General features: G+C 40.0%; 1 protein-coding gene across 3 annotated transcripts in view; it reads left to right on the top strand.

The window, feature by feature from the left end:
* Window positions 1-16,170: 16,170 nt before the first annotated feature.
* Window positions 16,171-18,946, top strand: part of MINDY3 (MINDY lysine 48 deubiquitinase 3) — a 42,090-nt gene continuing 39,314 nt past the window's right edge. Inside the window, exon 1 of one of the 3 annotated variants that reach the window (XM_015853478.2) lies at window positions 16,171-16,374. In XM_015853478.2, the coding sequence (XP_015708964.1) occupies window positions 16,278-16,374 (97 nt within the window). In that variant the 5' untranslated portion in view covers window positions 16,171-16,277. Of the gene's footprint in view, window positions 16,375-16,400; window positions 16,617-18,946 lie in introns of those variants that run through there. The other 2 variants (XM_015853479.2, XM_015853480.2) reach the window with 2 other exon arrangements.

Genomic DNA, 18,946 nt, shown 5'->3' on the forward strand with positions numbered 1-18,946 from the left:
GCCCCTTTGCTGTGTATTAATGACACACATTTCAGTGTTGCTCCACTGTTGATTGGAAACAGCATAGTTCTCTGCTATTATTGTTACCAAACATACATGATGATTCCATCCCCTTTCTTTGTTTATAAAATGCCACAATATTTAATACTCCTGGCATTCCTGGTGCATCATTAAAAATTCAATTTATGCTACTTTTGGAGAATGACACAGCCATGTTTCATCTATTTTGTCTACACTTTTTTGTTGTTGTTGCTACTGTTTTTGCGCCAGCTATTTTACACGTATCTATAAGCTGAGCTTATATGTAATAATAGAGCACAGTGTTGTTCACTATCATTTTTTCCTAGAGGAATTAAAGAGTTGTGCTTTTGTCAATGACAGCTAGATTCAGATCCAAATTTATAGATAAAGCCAGAGACATACTACTATTGCTACCCGGTACTGTTGAGAACGGTATTAAATGGAGATGGAGAAAACATCCTTGTAATATTTAAAGAATTTTTCTTCTCATTTCTATCCACCTGAAAAAGTGACACTGCTTTATGAAAAAAAAGTGAGTTACAAAAGTTTAGGAGAAAAACTTCTGTAATAAATTCAGTGGCAATATGTTCTACTCAAATAGGTTATTAGCCTTCACTGCAGTGTTAATTTGGGTTATTCCTTCCAAGAGAGTCTAACTTGAGGGGAAAAGACCACATCATGAAATAATATTTGAGTAATTACATTTCCCAAGTGAGATTTTTGCATGACATTAAAAAAGCTTCAAAGTGTATGTTCCCTTGCACTTAGCAATGCATCAAGTTCAGACACTTAAAGGCACTTCTCTGGCAAATTGTTGGAGAATGTAATTAATAACTAAACAGCAACAGCAAAAATGATTAGAGATGATGGTTAAGGCACGTTGCTCTGAAATACTGAAAATGAGAAAAAAAATAAAATAAAAAATGTGTACCACAAATCCACATCACACACTGCTTTGTTTAGCAGCTGACAAATCGCATGAACCTGGTATTTCATCTCTTATACTCCCAGCTGTTTAAAAAAGTGTACATTAATCTACTTGCTGTCTTGTATGCACAAGATGCACAAGATTTTTTCAGGCCACTTGACCCAAGCATTTCAGTCCCTCCATTCAACTGGCTTGGACTAACTGGTTATCCCCTAAGGGCACAGGACTCTTCCTTTTGCTTATTCTTCTTGCCTTTCACTTAAAAACAAAAGCTATTTAATTTTACCTCTTTAGTATGAATTGTCCATTAATTCCTATTTGTTCCAAATTTAACATCAGCTTTGTATTAGATATTTCTGATAAAACTGGGTAAATTTAAAGTATTTAAGCCCCTCACACATCACGTATCCTACCCCTCAGTACGTATCCTGCTGTAAAGTCAACTTTGTCCTTACATTCTACATTCTACAAAGTTCTACAGTGTTCTACAAAGGGATCCCCTGTGAACACCTGAATGCTTTCTTAGTAGGCAGAAGAAGGAAGTCGTGAAATGCCATTAAACTCTCTTATGGAACAGCATAGCAAGAAGCAATACGTGCTACTTTAGGAGAAAGCACATAAAATAAGCAAGGGCACAGGTGGAGGGATTTTTGCAGTTGAGGCAAGAAGGTCAAAGACACAAAGAGAAAGAATCAGTAAGCCAACAAGATATTCTATCTCGGATCCGCTCCTCACCTTGCACGTGCCTTAACATCTCTTCCAGATGAATCTGTGCAGTGGTCTTCCCAGGCACAGAAGTGAGGCTCACCAACCTGTAGTTTCCTTCTTTCTTAAAATTAGGAGCAATGATTCTCTTTTTCCAGACACTGGGTACTTTACCTGACAGCCAAAAAAGGATGATATCAAGATAGTTGACACACTCAGCCTTTCCTGAAAGGAATATCTCACTGACCAGTTGCCCAAGTTAAAAGAGATGAGTGTGCTTTCAGCTGCTGTTCAAATGTCTTCACCTATGTGACAAGAAAGCAGTCCAGACAGATGGAGGTGAGTAGGCCTGGCCAGTACAGAAATAAATGCAATGTGGGGATGGGGAGCAGCAGGATCAGTAAAGGTGTCAGCAGTACAGAGATCACACAGCAGTGCAGAGCAAGCAAATTGCCATCTGGACTGCTCTGCCTGAATCATAGCTTTTGGTGAAGATTATTGGGGATTCCACAGGCATGTGATTCTTCCTGCCCTGTGAAGTCAGCACTGTGGTTTCCTATTTTTGTTAAGCATGGGAAGGACTTAGATAAAGTAAGATAAATCTCATGTAAGGTGGTGAGTAATTGCACATATATATATACACACACATATAATTCTCATAGCATTTTTGTCTTAATAAATACTTCTGTCTTAATAAATACTTTATATCCATGAGTTCTGCTTTGTTTCCATTTCTCTCTCCCTCATCCCACTTGGGGGGAGTGAACAAAAGCTGTGTGGTGTTTAGTTGCCTGCCAAGTTAAACCACAACAATGTCTGCACGTTTGTTTAACTGCTCAGAACCCAGCAGCATCTTTTCCTCCTGTTTCACTGGACAGGGCCCACAAGAATACACTCTCCATGTGCTTGGCAGCTTCCAGTAGTAGCCTGAAAAAACAAACTTTTAATGAAACTACAGAAGTTGGCCATTTGAAGGATATTAAGATTTGCTCCTGAAGATGATCTACCATAAATACTGATCTGATGTTTAAAGTCTGGAAAGATGTGGAAACAGTGTAAGAAATCCCTGAATGCATGGAATAGTTTGGAATAGGCACAAGATGATAGCAATAGCTTTGCTGCTAAGGATTTCCTTTAAAATGAGACCAAATAAATCAGTAGAGAATGAGATAGTAGAATAAGACCTTTGATTTCAGTAATTGGAGTGTTCCACTTCATCACTCGATCAATTTCTATACTGTCAATTGAGAAATACAAGATGTAAAAAGAATAGGGATATATACAAGGCACTGAGGCTCATGCTAAAATACATATATAATAGTTTTTAGTCTTTTTTTTTCATGTTTCTTGGGTCTATCACATCTGCTGTCATTTGTCACATTTCCCATCATGTAATTTTCTGTTAAACTGAGACAGCCATGACTTCTTTATTTGTGTTACCGACAACAAAAACCAGAAAACTGAAACTTTTGTTCCCTTTTCACGTTCCCAAGCAGTAGTAGGAAAAGGAGATGGAAGGGAAGGATATTATCTTGCACATGTCAAACCTGCAGATTCTGTCTACTGTGTTTTTGTTGCTGTTATGTTCTTTCTGTGAAGACAAATACGTATCCTAAGAAGTCAACTGGCCTTTTACAGGAGCAGGATATCCCACGTAGGGCAGCACCGAATCAAGTTCTTTAAAATCTTTTCTCAAAAGATAGTTACTACTGTCCTTGACCACTTTTTGGAAAGGACAGGAAAATTGTATTTAGCTTTCCTAAGCCATAGCAAAAGCTAATCAAACTCACTTTCATTTCCTTTTGCAGCATCTGTGTTGCTTTCTGATGAGGACTGCCGCCCACTGGCAGCTTAACCCAATTCTAAGAGATTCCCCACAGGATATCTGGGTTCACTGAGACAGTGACTTCACGTTAACTGATCGCCAGAAGTTAGATTGCAGAATCCCAGTCATACTTTGTCCAGGGCAGCCCGACATTTTTTTTTTTTTTAATATAAATATTTGTCCATAAAGAAATTTTTAGCAGAAATGAAATGAAGCATATTTTTTGCAACTACTGGGGCTTCCTTAAACTTCAAAAAATTGGAAAGATTAATCAGTGCTCCACTTCATCATGAAACTCTTCTTTCTTTTTTGTGTTTCTTTTCAGTTCTGAGGATGCAGTTAGAAATTGGCATCTAACAAACAATGGCCATTTTACACGAATATAATCACAAGACTTTTGCCTATTAGTCAGTTTTCATCATGAGGACCCTGATTAGCTCTTTGCTGCTTGTCATTCAGCTCAAACAGAGCTCCTCTCAAGCAGATCAGCCCTTAACCTGCACTGAAGCGTGTTGTTATTCCCTCCCAGAGTCTACCTTTGCTCTTGTTAAATCTCACCAGGTTCTTTCTTTCCCAACTCTCCATTCTGTACAAGTCTTGCTGAATGGTAGCACAGCCTTCAATTGTGCTACCATAAAAAATACTGAGAAGTTGCATAATGTTTCCAAGTGAAAATCTTCCAGCAAAACATATTTACATGCGACCCATACTCAAAATTACAGTCATAGATATTTTGCAGTTAAGCAAGTTGGAGTTGCTTTAAAAAGGAGCAGTCAACATTTTTTTGACTAGAAAATAAAAATAACTAAGGTCTCTTTTTGATCCTTGCGAGTATACTTTATTTGCCCTTGAAAAAAAATTATCCAATGTACCTTTCAAAATGATTTATTATGTGTTATTGTTACAGTGTTCAATATTGTTCAATACTGAACTACTGTACTGATTACTACTCTCCCAGTCTGCTTTAGTTCTATCATGTGCTTTTATTTACCACCTGAGGCAAAAAACATTTTAATTGGTTTAGGGAAGCTTGAACTCTATTTTGTCAATGACAGATTTCAGAACAATGGAAGGAAGCCAGGTGTTGTACGTACTCTCCCAGTGTGGAAAAACAATAGTTATGTTTGGAGCTCAACTTTGGATACGGATCTCTGCACTGTAAATTACTTAATCACTTTAATAGCAATACCATAACATCTTATTTTGTTCTTCTTCTTCCCTTTTACGAATGGCAGGAAAAACTGTATACAGATTGACTTAAATCTTTCATAGCATACTTTTCTTCTGGACAAATAGATTATGCAAACAGATCGTACAGTCTACACTGCCCATCTAACAAATTCTAGAGCAAAACTCAAGATGATTTGTAGCACCGCAAGTGACAGAAGTGATCCATATATCCCAACTTATAAAGTTTCTTTTCAAATGATCTGTAGATGGAATGTAGAGAATTATTGTCATTTCTGAAATGACACAGCTCCTGATTTTATCCTGGCAGTTTGGCTGGACAAAAAGGGCAGTGGCCAGCAACACACGCATGCTGACCAGCCAGACAGTTTCTGTTTCAGCATGTGGAGCAGTTCCAAGTATACTCACACATACATACAAGCTCTTCACCTTCTCATAAATGAAGGAAATCTACTCTAATCTAAAGTATGTGTTTTTACAACACCTCTCAAAATTCATTATATTTAAGATCTCAGACCACTCACCCCAGGCTGAAACAAATTCTAGGATTCAGAAGTCATCAGGATTGGCTGAAATGAAGGCTTTAAGGAAAGACAAATAGAATAATTGCAGATGTTTTGAGGCACAATAAGGAATGTACATTACACCAGATCTTACAGTCTACTAGTTTTTATATTAGAAACATTCATGGTACAGTTATCTACAGAAGTTCATTACTTATTCCTGCTAGAAACCAGACATAGCAATTATTAACCAATTTAGGGTGATACTTTGTTTTGAGTGACTTCCCTCCATGTTTTCCTTATAGGCATAATGTAACAGTATAGCTTTGAGATGCTTTTGAACACTTCAGTCACAGCTGAATTATGCAACAGAGTGTTGCATTAAAGCTTCTAGGTTACGTTAAGGTGCTAAATAAAATAAATCCCTCTCCCATTTTTGGTCTGCGGTTCTCTCTAAGTCCTCCACAGATAGAGATGTTATTTGATAACAGGAGTTGATACCAAGAGTCTAAGATGTACACTTAAAAGCCCAAGAAGCATTTCTGATGCCTTAGGGCTCCAGGTGAGCTGCCAAAAGAGCATCTGGCAAACCTCCGCCAAGCCTGCAGGTATTTCTTTGAGCTTACCCAGGTTTGAAGTCCTGGCACTGACTGACACAAGTTTTATATTAACATAAACTTGGGCAGACAGTGAAGATTTTTATTATGTACTTGGTACCCAACATCAGAACACTTCCAACACCATCCTGGCCAAGCTTTTTACCTTGATTATTCTGAGAGCCTAGAAAGCCCCTCTTCAATCTAGGGAAATACTGATGATATTTGGCTATTTGGTAAAAATAAAAGTGAATATTCAGCACTCACATACCTCATTAAAAAACTGCCCCCCTGTGAAAGCTGTTTCACCTTGGTTCTTGCAAAACATTCTATATCACAACTTGTTGGAAAGTCTTAGGCAAGTCCAGAAAAATTCCAGCCCTTCAAAAGTATCTGTTGAAAATCCATCAAACTTGGGGGTTCAGTGGGCTTAAAATTCAGATTACCTAAGATGGTACTATTTTATTTCTTGATCATGCACTGTTAGATACAAAAGTAGAAGAAATTTTTCATGCTTATGAAAATGTTATTGGCAAAAGAGCAAATAAGGCGTTTATTGAAAAAAAACTTTAAGATGTCTCAAAATTATTCCTTGAAAAATACCTCCAAAAATAATTGGCAGGAGGTGAAGCTTTCAGATCTGACCAATTCTGAACAGGTCAATAACAACTTTGGCACTGAACCTGTTCAGTAATCTAAAATATTAATTTTAGATTTTTTAAAATTAATCTTAGTCAACAAGGGGGATCAAATATTGAAGATCATGCCCACTAAGAAGCTCAAAGAGAGCTAAAGATCCAGCTACAGCAAGATCTATAGACAAGCAGCAAGGTAGCTGTAACATCTGGAAACATAGGAAAATTTGGCACTTCATCACTTCATAGCCTTTACCTCCACAAATCTAGTTCAAGAAAGTATATATACATATGTATATATATATTTAAAGGCTCTATGTTTTCATACAAGGCTTAGCTGATCTCACATAGAAGAGTAATGCATGCAAACTAAGCCCGAACCTGTGATTTACAATGTTTTCTTCAATGTTATTTATTACACTAGATGGCTTTAGATATATAGCATAAATATCTAACGTTCATCCTTGATTGTTTTGAATTAGTACATTATTTCTTAAATTCTATTCCTTTTCTTTTGTTATGTTTATTGGGAACAATAAATTCTTATTGTTTTCTTTTGTTTGTTTTACAAGGTAAAAACTGTACTTTAATGCCTTATCTTCTGGGCATATAAATGGAACTTGATGGAGTACATTGTTATAATTTATACTTCTTCACACAGAACTGTCTGTGTATTTAATCCCACAGTGAGGCTATAATGTCTCTATAACTACCATTTATTTCTGAATAAAATTACTTGATATAAGAAATATATAACTACGGGGGGGAAAAAAACATTTCAAGAATAACAACTGAGAAAGACTAGAAGCAGATTGATTATCAGTGTGCAATAGTCAACATATCTGAGACCAGATTTGAGACTTGAGCACACATGGTGGATGGGTTTTGTCTTGGTGCTCTTCCTCTCTGGAGCATTAGCTCTGGGGAACAAAAATGATCCCCTAATTGATTCCTTCCTACATACAGACATTTCTTCATACTAAGTTTTCAAATACTGGACTGTCAGAGGGAGAAATCTCAATTCTCTAGCCAGTAATAGGATGGGGAGGCACTAAGAAACTTCAACCTAAGTACGCAGCCACTAAGCTGTTAATCAGAGCACTTGACATAGCTTAGGAAATCTCTGCACACAGTTGTGTTTACTCAAGACAGCTAAGTTTCAGTAAAATAATTCCACTCTCTATTAGGATGAGCCTTCAAAAAGTTCTAATAGACTTATTTCAGCAGTAAGAATGCACAGAACTAGAATAATAATGATGAATGTACAGCAAAGCCTCCCAGTTAGAAGGAAGGGAACAGAACATTGAAGCACGTGGACCACCACCAGTGTGTGCAAAAAATGTCATGATGTGGTTATCTGAAAAAAGAAAGCATGTTCAGTTCCTAAAAAGTTTTTATGAGGCAAGAGATCAAATGAAGTATCAAGAAGACATAGAAGACATAGAGAAAGTGGAATAAATATAATACTATTCATACACCTCTAAGACTCTAGTAGAATAATACACAAATGAAAACTCATAACTCATTTTTTTCCACTTCAGTTACTTCATCTTTATATTCTCAGCTGCAAAATGAAACTCAATTGACATGTACCTTATGGTCTAAAGATATGAATGAAGAGTAGAGAAGATAGATCTTTCTGACTGGAGTTAGCCCAGATGCATTCAACAGCTACCACTTAATGCATCTCTTATATACAACAGTGTAGATTGGAAGGAATAACTATATATTGTTTACTCCAACCTCTACTCATTGTAGGTCCAAATAAATCATACTGGGGGCTGTAGTCAGTTGAGTTTTGAGTATCTCCAGAGATGGAGATACCACAACCTATCCAGGCAATCTGTTCCATCATCATCTGACCACTCTCATGGGAATTGGGATAGAGTTCCCATGTTCCAGCTTTTGGTCCCAACCTCTTGTCCTTCCACTGTGCTTCTCTGAGAAGAGTTGGGCTCTGTCTTCTCCACGTCCTGGATCAGACAGTCATCAACAGCAATAATCTTCCATGCATCATATTCATCCTCTCTTATTAGGATGAAAGAAACACATTCTCTCCACTTTTCCTTGTATATCACATGCTCCAGTGTGCTCATCATTTCCAAGGTCCACTTTGTCAATGTCTCTCCCATACTGGGAAGCCCAAAACTGGACACAGAACTCCAGTGGTGGTATCACAATCACCAAATAGAAGGAACCATAATTTCCCTTTGTGTGCTGGATATCCTTCTCTTCATGCAGCTTAAGATGCAGCTCGCCTTTTTTTGCCATGAGGATACACTGAAGACTCATGATTTTCATGGCAGCCCATTTGTGAAGTCTGACAAAGCCACACAAACAGCAGCTCTGCCTTCCATTGCAATGTCCACCCTTCCAAATTCGTATTTTTTCCAAACTTTCTAAGAATGCTGTCATCCAAGTTGTTGCTGAAGACAAACATGATTATTATCACTATCAGTCCCTGATCTGTGCTGCTTATAATCAGCTGCCAGGTGAGCATTGTACCAGTGACCACCACCTTCAGAGCTCCATGGCTGAGCTCATTTACCCCCCACATTACTGTCTGTTTATCCAGCCTTTAGCTTATCAATCTGGCTGCAATAACAGCAGGCAGACTGTCAGAGGCCTTGCTAAATTCAAGGCATCCGCTCCTCTCCCCTTACTCACTCAGTAGTCACCTCAGCACAGGGTGCAAGCAGGCATTCCTGACAGCGCACAGTGCACAGAGGGCCTGTGGGCACCCTAAGGAAAGCTTACCACAGATGAGAAGTAGCTGGAATACACAAAAACCAGTTGCTTGGCAACTGTTGCAAATCGGGAAAAAAAAATAAAATAAAATCCAGAATCCCAGGAAGATGCAACCAGTTCCTCGCTGGCCTTGCATTTTATTCTGGAATTCTGTAAGGAAACTTCTTTGTCCCCAAGGGTTCTGCTCACTACAAACAAACATGACATCCTTTAAAACTCAAAAGTCAGGATTTTAATTTGGTATATCAGTATGGCAACTTATACGAACATGGTTACACTGAGAGGCACAAGACTTAGGATATACATTCTCATCATTAATTGCTTGAAATGAACAGATTTCTTCACTGAAAGATACAAAACTTGTTGACGTTTTTTGCCACATTAAGCTACACATCAATTTTTATTTTCAGCACTGTGAAAAAGGAGCCCAACCGAAAATGTGCCTCTTTCATCACGTGCTTCTCTATAGTACAAACCTGCTTTCACAGCTCCTGACAAGCTCTTGGGTTTTGCCTTCAGCTGCACTGCTCCAGAATGAAGCTTTCAAAGGCAGAGTAGAAGAAAGCTCCAAGGATCATTTTGTGTGTAGCTGAAGCCACTGAAAGAACATAAAGGATAATAATTATAAAATTGGAGAGGTTATAATAGAAAGTAATGGGTTTAGAAACTCATACACACATTCTTCACATAACACTAAGTTTCGTAAAACACAGCGCAAGAATGTACCATATATCAAACTACAGAACAAGCTCTGACACTATCAGTTTTATACAAATTAATAACAGGCACCTCAACCACTTCTAGTGATTCAAGATGTTTGAATATCAAATCGCCCATTCTATACTTTACAGACCATCTTAGGAGCAGAGCTGCTAATTATTTATTTCTTAACAGTGGTGCTAGCAATAGTCCTACTGCTGGACTGAAAGAGCAGGCTTTCCCTTAGCCTTATTTTTCAAGAGTTCACACTTTTTAAAAGAAAAATGACATTTTAAACCTCAGGCAAGTTTTTGCCTTGCTGTAAAGTAGAATAATCAGAATAACCAGAATATTTCATACTTTAAGATAGTTTTGATCCCTTACAAACGTTCTGGACCTACAATCATTAACAATCAAATAGCAGAAACCATTTAACTGAAACAACAGATTTTTGCTCTTGATTAAACATATTTTTCAAAGTGCTTTATTTAATATTCTTAAATAAGAATGCTATTTAACCTAATAAATGCAGTTTAAACTTCATAGAACTTCAATCAAAGAGATATGTATGTATCTATACTATGTATGTATATATATAATGTATTACAGCGCACACAGCAATATAACCATTAATAAACAAGTAGAAGGTTGGAGCTGGAGATTAAGAACAACAAATACATTAACTGGAATCTACAGTTGAGAAATGTGGATTAACATTTAATTATTTTGAATTTTGCTAGAAGACTGCCAACATGCCTAATTATATGAACAGGACTACATGATTTTAAGCATAAATCTTCACACACACACAAAAATGGTTGTAATTGTGTGTCTAATTTGCATAGGCAATTACTCCCCTTTCACACAGTCACTGCTACTGTGATTGCTCTGACTACATGTCCAAATTGGAGGAAAAAATGCAAGCGCAGTTGCACAGTTTCTGCCTCAATGACTGCAAGTCATTAGTTTCTTTTCATCTGAAAGGTGGATTTAGCAATACAGGACATACTGGATACAAATGAAGGAATGTGGCCACAGGGATCTAAATCTCCTGAGTATTAAACTCTCTTACATTGTACTGAAAACAAAGTATGCCAAGTACTGAATATTAAGGATAAACAACAGATGTGAACACAAGAGTAGTGAACTACATAATAGCACTCCTAAGCTATAATAGTTAACATATGATGGGAGGATTACAGTGGTCATGTTCTGGAAATGTAAATATGATGATGGTAGTTGATAATCATTGCCAAGATGCTAAGGAGTAGTGCTGGATAAAAATATAAGACTATGGAAAGATTAACAGAAAAGTAAGTACATACGATTTGCAGGTCAAGCGCATGAGGCAGTAAGAATGGCATAAGAAACATCTAAATGAGTAAAGATTGAACAGGTCACTAAAACCTGATGGACAGGTAGACACTGAAATGCTGCCTGGTTCCGTAGCAAATCAAATGTAAGACCACAATAAGAACTTTTCCAATATCTGAAGATATTTCAAAGGGGCAGAAGGGAAGTAAGGAGAAAAGAAAAATCTATCATTAGGATGCTCAGATGTTTCTGGAAGTGATCATTTTACAGAACAGAAAGAAAAGTGATTTCCTACAAAACAAGGAAACCTACTTCTTTCCACTGAATGGCTAAATTTCAAGGAAAACCTTTTCTGGTACTTGCAGTTCTGGTCCCTAACGTATGGACTGTGAATCATTCAAAGTATTTTATCTCAAGAATAGATTACATTAACTGAGAAGTGTAGTTTTGAGCATAAACTCCTGTTCACTGTTCAGTTTGTTACTAATAGATAATGTGGTTTTGAGGATACATTCCTAATTCATCCAGACAGTTTCAGATCATAACCATCTCACAATGCTATGATGCCTGGCTAAAGATGCCTATCAATTGCTTCTTAGAATGACAGGAGAGTCTTAATTCTACTGGTATTAAAGTAGGAAAATCTGAAGCAAACAAAAAATGTCAGCATAATTTTGTATGGGCAGAAATGTAAGGGTAAAAAAAGTGGTTTTTATGTTTGGGCATAAAAGATGTCAGTAAAAATGCCAACAGTATGTAAAACAGTGACAAGTCATGGTTGTTGTGGGAAACCATAAATCTCAAATCCTTCACTATGTGTGTTCCAAAGCAGATGTTCAGCTGCTATAAATCAGCAAAGCTTCCTGACCCTTAATTTCTTAACCACAGGACTACGCCATGGGTTTTTTATACTGGATTTATTTAAACTACACAGCCTTATTCTAGCTATTCAAAGAACTATAGTACCCTCTAGTGGGCAAAGAATTTTGTTCATAGAAACTTAAGTTAATTTGAACAACTTGAAGCAACCAGTGGTTTCATTCTTTAAAATGCCAAACTTGAGTGCATGACTCAAATATATAGAGCCTACATAATAATCCTAAATAATAGGATATAATGATGAATACAATCCCATGATTTATTTTGGTGCAATAAAGTTCTGTAAAGGGGAAGTAGGAACTGGTCTTAAGAATACGTAGTCCAATGAAAGACAAGATGCATCTCAAAGAAATGTTTAAGCTACAGTAACTTACTTATGAGCTCCCTTTCCCTACAGTTCCCCATGAGTTGGGTGCTTTTCCAGGCTAGAAGGAAAACCTGGTCTGAACACTTCAGTGGAATTTTCTGTAGTTAACCAGCCCTTTTGCAAAGCTGAAACTTTCCTGCCTGACTCTAACTAGAGTATGTGTAATTAATTCATTGTACATTTTAATACATTCAGAGGGACGGTGTTCATCTTCCTGGTGAAGCAAAACATCTGCTGGCTGATGAGAAGCAGTGAAGGAATTCCTTGTTCTGCTTTGCTTGCACAGGTGGCTTTTGCTTTATCAAGTAAGCTGTCTTTGTCACAACCCTCACAATTCTACCTTTCCAATTCTATCCCCCATCTCACTGAGGAGGACTGAGTGCTTGTGCTGTACTTAGATGCTTGCCAGTGTTAAAGCACAATAGAGTTAATCTGTATAAAATACACTGAAGTAAACCAAAAAGGACTGCACAGATGGAGAGTGTGTGCTCATGTTCTTTATTACCTCCTTTTGTGGAGAACATGCTGCATAATGAAATTAATAGAACAAAGCTAAAGCAAGTGAGTTTGGATTAGAGCACAGAAGGGTGAGGATGGTACCTGCTATGTTTCAAAAACAAAACAAAACAAAAACAGGAAAACACCAAACAAGCATACAGATGGAATTAACAGCATCTGACACATTAAAAATAAGTGACTATTTAAAAGGCAAAATACGTATCTCACACCACCAAACCAAACGCAAGGTGGCAGCCCAGCAGTTAAAAGAAGAAACTGAAAAAGAAAAGAGGAAAACCACTAATAGGAACTATTCAGAAACAAATAAAAGTAGCTTACAGCTGTGCACTCAGGATACATGCAAGTAATGCTGTAGAGCAGTTAGTCTAAATCTTTCTTGGTTTGCTTACTTCTATGCATATTTAAGGAGGTAATATGGAGAAGCTTGCTGTTATCTCCCACAAACTCCTAACTGTACAATATGACTGTACAGTTCACCTCAGACTCTACAGAAACAATACTTACATACAGCAGTTTCAGAAAGTTTGGAAAATAGGATTTCCATGCATTCGTGTGCTGTTCTGCACACTTTTCATTCACAGTTTAGTCCCCAGTTCTCATAGTTTAGGAGATAGTTTGCCCCTTATTGAAGAAAGCCAACAAACTGAAAAAAAAGCAGAAGTCCTGCTATGTTCTAATGCCAAAATATCAGACTTCTAGTTCAGTGTATTTCTCCGAATCCCCTTTTTGCAGTTTCCTCCTCTCATACTCAAAACTTTAATGATGATCAGTGAGAGATTAAGTCATAATTTATGACAACCATGGCCCCATTTGCGTGTAGCCAGTGTTGTTTGGAACAACTGACTGTGTGATTTGCCTTTTACACTTTGTATTACTGAAGCTAATGACTTCAGTGATATTTCCAATATAATTTCCTTATGCTTTTTCTAACCACTGTGTGGCAGATTGCTGCCTCGTTCCCAGATTCATTAATTTGTCTTCATCAAACCCCATGTGTTGTACTGACAACCAAATCATCCAAATGGGTCAAATTGCTTTCCATCTTGTTTCTCATTCCTTTGTTTTTGCCCGTATAGTGAGTAACTCTGAATAGAAGTTTTCTCATGTAAGCGTTCAAACTACATGGAGCAAATTAATAGAATCCAGACGTACCCAATGGTGAACAGATAGTGAGACATTTTAAAAGTGAAATTGTTCTCATACAACATGAAGCACAGGTTATTGTGACTCTACAGGAGTATTAGCTGCTAGCTCGCCTATTGCTCTATACTAACAGATGTATTGGTAAGCAGGCTTCCAATCTATGATGAGTAAGTAAACCTGCTGCACTTAAGGTTTTTTGGTGCTACTGGGTAATAGCATCACCTAACTCCTATCCCTACAGCAGTGACTGTCATCCAGCTGTATGCTCAGCAGCCTGCTAAATCTTGCAGTTTTCTTCTCATAAAGACTGCCCATCACTGAACAGTCTATAGTTGGTCGATGCTCATAACATTGCTCCATTTTGGAATGCTTCCATTAACCTCCTGCTCATAGGATGCTTACATTTTCAAGCCTGTTACACCAAGTACTATACTCACGGCATTAAGTCCACAGGTAAATTCTTATTTTACTTTATTGCACATAATTGAAGCAAAATTTTAAATCTAATAATCTAATAATAAAATAGATCTATAATATGTATGGAATCTGATTTTGTTTTGATATTTTTAATTCCAATTACATTCCACTTGTTTGGAGCTACACTTTCTTTACACAAAAAAAAAATATCTAAACGTGGACATTTTAAGCATTATTTATGTAAATCCCAAATCAATACTGTTCATCAGTACTGAAGGAATGGGACGGCTTGTCAGTAAGACAGGAAATACTTCCGTGCATGCACTGGGTAATGCTTAACAACCAGCAGTACAATCACACCATCTTCTGATCAATCTGTGGTATTACATGGGAGAAAGCTCACAAATGCACTGGCTTTTCTCACAGTTAATTCAGTAATGATTGCATATGTAACAGTCCCAATAAAATTCAGTCTTTGTAAAGCTAATAACTGTATGATGAATAGAAACAGATGGGCACAATATTCCACATCAATTTCCAGATGAAGAAAGGAAAATCAATTTCCAGATGGTTTAAGAAAATCATCATTTCAAAGTATTATATGAATTTAGGTACTGTAGATAGGACAGCTCTAGAGCAGTAAAATCTCTACGTATATACCCAGGCATTGCATCATACCCATATATCAGGTTGGAGCTTCTCCCAAACACACACAGCAAACATACAGAGCGAACTCTCAATATGTCCGTGGTACAACTGAGCTCTGTAACTGTCTTGACAGAATCACAGAATGACCCGGGTTGGAAGGGACCTCAAGAATCATGTAGTTCCAACCCCCCTGCCTGGCAGGGCCACCAAACATACACATTTACTAGATCAGGTTGCCAAGGGCCCCGTCCAACCTGGCCTTGAACACCTCCAAGGACGGGGCATCCACAACCTCCCTGGGCAGCCTGTCCCAGGACCTAACCACTCTCCTAGTAAAGAACTTCCCCCTAACATCCAACCTAAATCTTCCCTCCTTCAACTTAAAACCATTTCCCCTAGTCCTGCTATTATCAGCCCTTTCGAAGAGTTTACTCCCCTCCTGGGAGTAAGTTCCCTTCAGGTATTGAAAGGCTGCAATGAGGTCACCCCGCAACCTTCTCTTCTCTAGGCTGAACAAACCCAACTCCCTCAGCCTGTCCTCACAGGGGAGGTGCTCCAGCCCCCTGATCATCTTCCTGTCCCTCCTCTGGACCCTTTCCAAAATCTCCATATCTTTTTTGTACTGAGGGCTCCACACCTGGACACAGTACTCCAGATGGGGCCTCACAAGAGCCGAGTAGAGAGGGACAATCACCTCCCTATCCCTGCTGACCACCCCTCTCCTGATGGAGCCCAGGATCCCATTTGCTTTCCAGGCTGCCAGAGCGCACTGCTGGCTCATGTTGAGTCTTTCGTCCATCAGGAACCCCAGGTCTTTCTCTCTGAGCTGTACTCCAGGACCACTCCTCCCAGCCTGTACAGGTGCCTGGGGTTCTTCCGGACCAAGTGCAAAACCTTGCCCTGGGCAGCCCATAAGGAGCAGCAAAGACTAAAAGTGAGAGCATTCAGCATCAGTATTAAAGCCCCGAGCTCCCTGTGACCGCAACGGCTGCGCGCTCAGGGCGGCACACGGGAAGCGGAAGCGTGTGCCGGGCAGGAAGCACAGAGGCTGCTCCCCTGCGCAGGGGCAGCGGCTGCCGTAGCCGCCTCCTTCGCCGGCTCCGCCTCACCCTCCCGGCCCCGGGGGCCGCCGCCGCCCCGTCATGTCCGAGGTGGGCCAGGAGCTCGTCCACCTGGTGTGGGGCAAGAAAGCCGGGCCCCGCGGGCTGGCCGACACCATATTCTGCCGTTGGGCTCAAGGTAGCTGCGTGCGCGGTGTCCGCTGTTCCCCTCCGCCCGGCCCGGGCCCCGCGGGGCATCCACCGGCCTCGGCCCGCCCCGCTTCGTCCACCTGTGGGGCGGGACGGTGCCGCCTCCGCCTCTGCGTGCGGCCCCGTGTGGGTGCGGGGCACCGTGGCCCTGTGGCACCTGCCAGCCCCGCACGGCGTGGGGCCATCGGGAAAATGATGCAGCAGTTTCGGTTCGGAGTAATTGGGGTTTGGGTCTGGTTTCTATTTCTATTTATTTATTTATTTATTTATTATCGTCTTTTGCTTCTAATTTGAATAGGAAATGAACCGTATTTCTTACATGTGTTAAAAGGGCATCTTATTTCATTATTCTGTATAGCTTCATAGCATCATAATGCTGAGGTGCCTTTCATTACTCCAAGAACAGGGCAGTCGCAAATAGTCTTGTCTAAAGCAGGACAGGCCCGGGTCAGAAGATCTGTTTGTAAACGGGTTCTTTAGCACCTGGAACACGTGCTTGGTACCAAGATGGTGAAAGCTCTGGAGCGGAGGACGTGTGAGGAGCAGCTGAGGTCCCTGGGTTTGCTCAGCCCAAAGCAGAGGAGCTGAGGGGAGCCCTCATGACGGCTATAGCTTCTCACAGGGAGTAGAGGGGCTGAGCTCTGCTCTGTGACAGCGACAGGGCCCGAGGAGACAGCATGGAGCTGTGTTAGGGGAGGTCACTTTGGGTATCAGGAAAAAGTTCTTCAGTGGACAGTGGTCAGGCACTGGAACAGGCTGCCCAGGGAGCAGTCATGACACCGTGCTGGCCAGAGCTGAAGAAGCACCTGAACAATGCACTCAGGGTATGGGCTGGTTCCTTGGGTGGTGCTGTGTGGGGCTAAAAAGTTTGACCCGATGATCTTTATGGGTCCTTTCCAGCTCATTATATTCTATGATCTCTGAGAGGCAGCCAGAGACAAGGCAGCAACAGTGGGCCTGTGTGTAATTTCTTGTTGATGGGGATTTTCTGGTATTGTATCAAACCTACAGTTAAAAGGGATAATACAGAAACTTACTGATAGAAATGATGTGCAAGATGTCAGTGTGTATCCCTGTCCTGTCTCAGAAGAAAATAGCCTTCTCTGTAACGTGTTATGGGAGAAGATCAACTGATGCATGGCCAGCTAGCAGAACTGAACTGACTGAAGTGGATATGATATGCAGTTTGAAGTGAGTGATGGTTCAAGAGTAGGAAGTAAATTCCACACCATGCTGCACTGGCAACTTTAAATTCTTTGCTTTGATTCTAGAACTTGTAAACACAAAACTGTGAAGCTGTTGTTATGTTATGTTTAAATATCACAGGATAGGCTTTTATTGCAGGGAGCTTGCTGCTTTGAAAAAAAGGCTTTGGGGGAGGGGTGGAATATTGATTCATTTAGAGGGAGTGTCGTTATCTGTACATAACACCCCCTTTGGCACTGCTGAACTGGAAGAGGAATAGAAGATATCATTCACTGCCCAAAATGGGGTGTGAACATGTAAATTAAGTTAATGAGAAGTGTATATTCTCTGGCTAACAGGTATGGGGGCTGATGTAGTTGGGATAAAGCAGAGCAGTAAGAATATGAAATGCCCCATGACACAGTGATCTAAATGTGAAACCCAAATCTCTTTTCTGCTGCCTGGGTCCAGATAGGAAAATTGGAAAATATGCTGTCCTTACCTTAAGAAAGGTACCAAGATACCTCTCCTGATAAGGGTGACAGCCTTAATGACTCTAGAGAAGTGCTCACATGGAAAGCTTTTAGTAATGTACACATTTATTGAAGTTCCGACATTTCGCAGGGCTATATTTTTGACAGATCTGAACTGGAGATCACCAGATTCACCTCCCCTATGAGGACAGGCTGAGGGAGTTGGGTTTGTTCAGCCTAGAGAAGAGAAGGCTGCGGGGTGACCTCATTGCAGCCTTTCAATATCTGAAGGGAACTAACTCCCAGGAGGGGAGTAAACTCTTCGAAAGGGCTGATAATAGCAGGACTAGGGGAAATGGTTTTAAGTTAAAAGAGGGAAGATTTAGGTTGGATGTTAGGGGGAAGTTCTTCACTAGGAGAGCAGTTAGGCCCTGGAACAGGCTGCCCAGGGAGGTTGTGGATGCCCCGTCCTTGGAGGTGTTCAAGACCAGGTTGGACGGGGCCCTGGGCAACCTGATCTAGTAAATGTGTATGTTTGGTGGCCCTGCCAGGCAGGGGGGTTGGAACTACATGATCCTTGAGGTCCCTTCCAACCCGGGTCATTCTGTGATTCTGTGGAGGAGGCAGGTTGTAACCTTATTTGTTTTGTACCAGGTGGCTGCCCAGTGTAATTAGCAGCCTGCTATTTAATTGGGGTAAGTTTCTCAAAACCTTCCAGGGCATCCTCACCTCTTAAGTAGAGTTGTTTGGGTTTGTGATGGTAGCAGGTAACTAAACTGTACATTTGTTAGGCAAAATGTGTGTAGAATTGACAACTGGATGTAAGAAGTGTGAGCCTTGGTAAATGTCAGATCTGGGGAAGATGAGGAAAGTGAAACTATGGTCAGTAGTAGACAAAGTACA

This window comes from Coturnix japonica, chromosome 2, assembly GCF_001577835.2.
Source record: "Coturnix japonica isolate 7356 chromosome 2, Coturnix japonica 2.1, whole genome shotgun sequence".
Taxonomy (NCBI): Eukaryota; Metazoa; Chordata; class Aves; order Galliformes; family Phasianidae; genus Coturnix; species Coturnix japonica.